The following is a 1,334-nucleotide window of genomic DNA, read 5'->3' as shown; positions in this document are numbered from 1 at the left end:
ATTCCTGCCTTTGATGCAATATCTATCAGGTATTCTTTAATTTCCATAATGGCATGGAGCGGATATTTTACAACCTGGAAAGAGAGAAAGAAGCATTTAATTTATGAGCAGTTTTGTATCTTTGCATCACTGATATTCCTGGCTGAAGCAGTAGCAGTCAGTTGTCTAAACCTCAGCTGACATGAAAAGATTTATTTCAGATGAATGCTGCCAATAAAATGAGATTACTTTGACTGAGGTTATTAGCTCTACTTTGATTAATTCAGTCAGATGAAGCTGAGAGGTGATTTTGATTTCAGGAAAGATGTATTTCATTACCTTTGACACATATAATTAAATGGCTTCCTAGTCAAATATTCTGCTCCACTAACTTCATACTGAAGATAAACCACATGGTCGCAGTCCTGTACTATCTTAAGTTGTTGCCGGAGCTGTGAGTACTGTAGCTTTAAAGCACTTAACTCTGCCACTGTTCTGCAAGGATTATGCTATACGTTCTGATATGTATATACACTACAGGAAGCAGTGCATATGATTCATACACACTTACAGGAAGTCTTTACAGCTGTGGTTTACCTTTAAAGCAATTCTTCCCAAGCATCAAGGGATGCAGCTGTCAAAATCTGGTTTGTAAAGCAGAAGAAATATCTTTAACTATAATTACTACACGTTTAGGGATTCTTTTAACTCCACAACAGCAACTGTACAGGATCTTAAAATTCTACCTATCTTATATGGCATTTTCCAACACAGTCACCAGACAACAGAGGAACTGCTGGATCAGATTCTCTCCTCGTGACCAACCACACATTTTACATGGGATCAATAAAAAGGTACAGGATTTTTCAAACACATTCAAATACTGCATCCTCACATTAGATGCTGCAAACAATCCTCCTTCCCCCATAAAAAGACAGTTTTTATGTTTTCCTGAACTTATGTTTTTATATTAATTAGTTCAAGGGAAAGGCCAAGAATGCTTCAGCAAAGATCTAGGCATTGTGGTGATCTGGGGCAACAACAACACAACATTGGGCATAAGCTTATTTATTAGCAAATCCCTGCTCTTCTTCTTAAATGCATCTCTTTCAGAATACTACTTATTCAAAAGACTGGAAAGAGGTATCCCTCATCTCCCCTTTTCGTTTTCACCCCTACCATATGATAATGGACAACAAAATGACAACAATTACAACAAAACCTCACATTGGCAACTAGAAATCCCCTGCTTTGCTTGAAACTTATACCAACATTGAATGCACGAACCTTAATCTTCCCTTCTCCTTTCACTACCAAGGGATGAGGGGATTAAGTGCTCCCTCAGTAAGTTTGCA

At 37.7% G+C, this 1,334-nt stretch overlaps 1 protein-coding gene across 1 annotated transcript in view; it reads right to left on the bottom strand.

Annotated features, from left to right (window-relative positions):
* WFS1 (Wolfram syndrome 1 (wolframin)) overlaps positions 1–1,334 on the bottom strand; it is a 35,443-nt gene that overhangs the window by 1,744 nt on the left and 32,365 nt on the right. Inside the window, exon 7 of the mRNA XM_010284447.1 lies at positions 1–74. This exon is cut by the window's left edge and continues 1,744 nt beyond it. Coding sequence (XP_010282749.1) covers positions 1–74 — 74 coding nt within the window. The remainder of the gene's footprint in view (positions 75–1,334) is intronic.

The sequence above is a fragment of the Phaethon lepturus genome, unplaced genomic scaffold (assembly GCF_000687285.1).
Source record: "Phaethon lepturus isolate BGI_N335 unplaced genomic scaffold, ASM68728v1 scaffold4383, whole genome shotgun sequence".
NCBI lineage: Eukaryota > Metazoa > Chordata > Aves > Phaethontiformes > Phaethontidae > Phaethon > Phaethon lepturus.
Note: the sequence above shows the minus strand (reverse complement) of the source record. Positions and strands in the feature narration are given on the sequence as shown.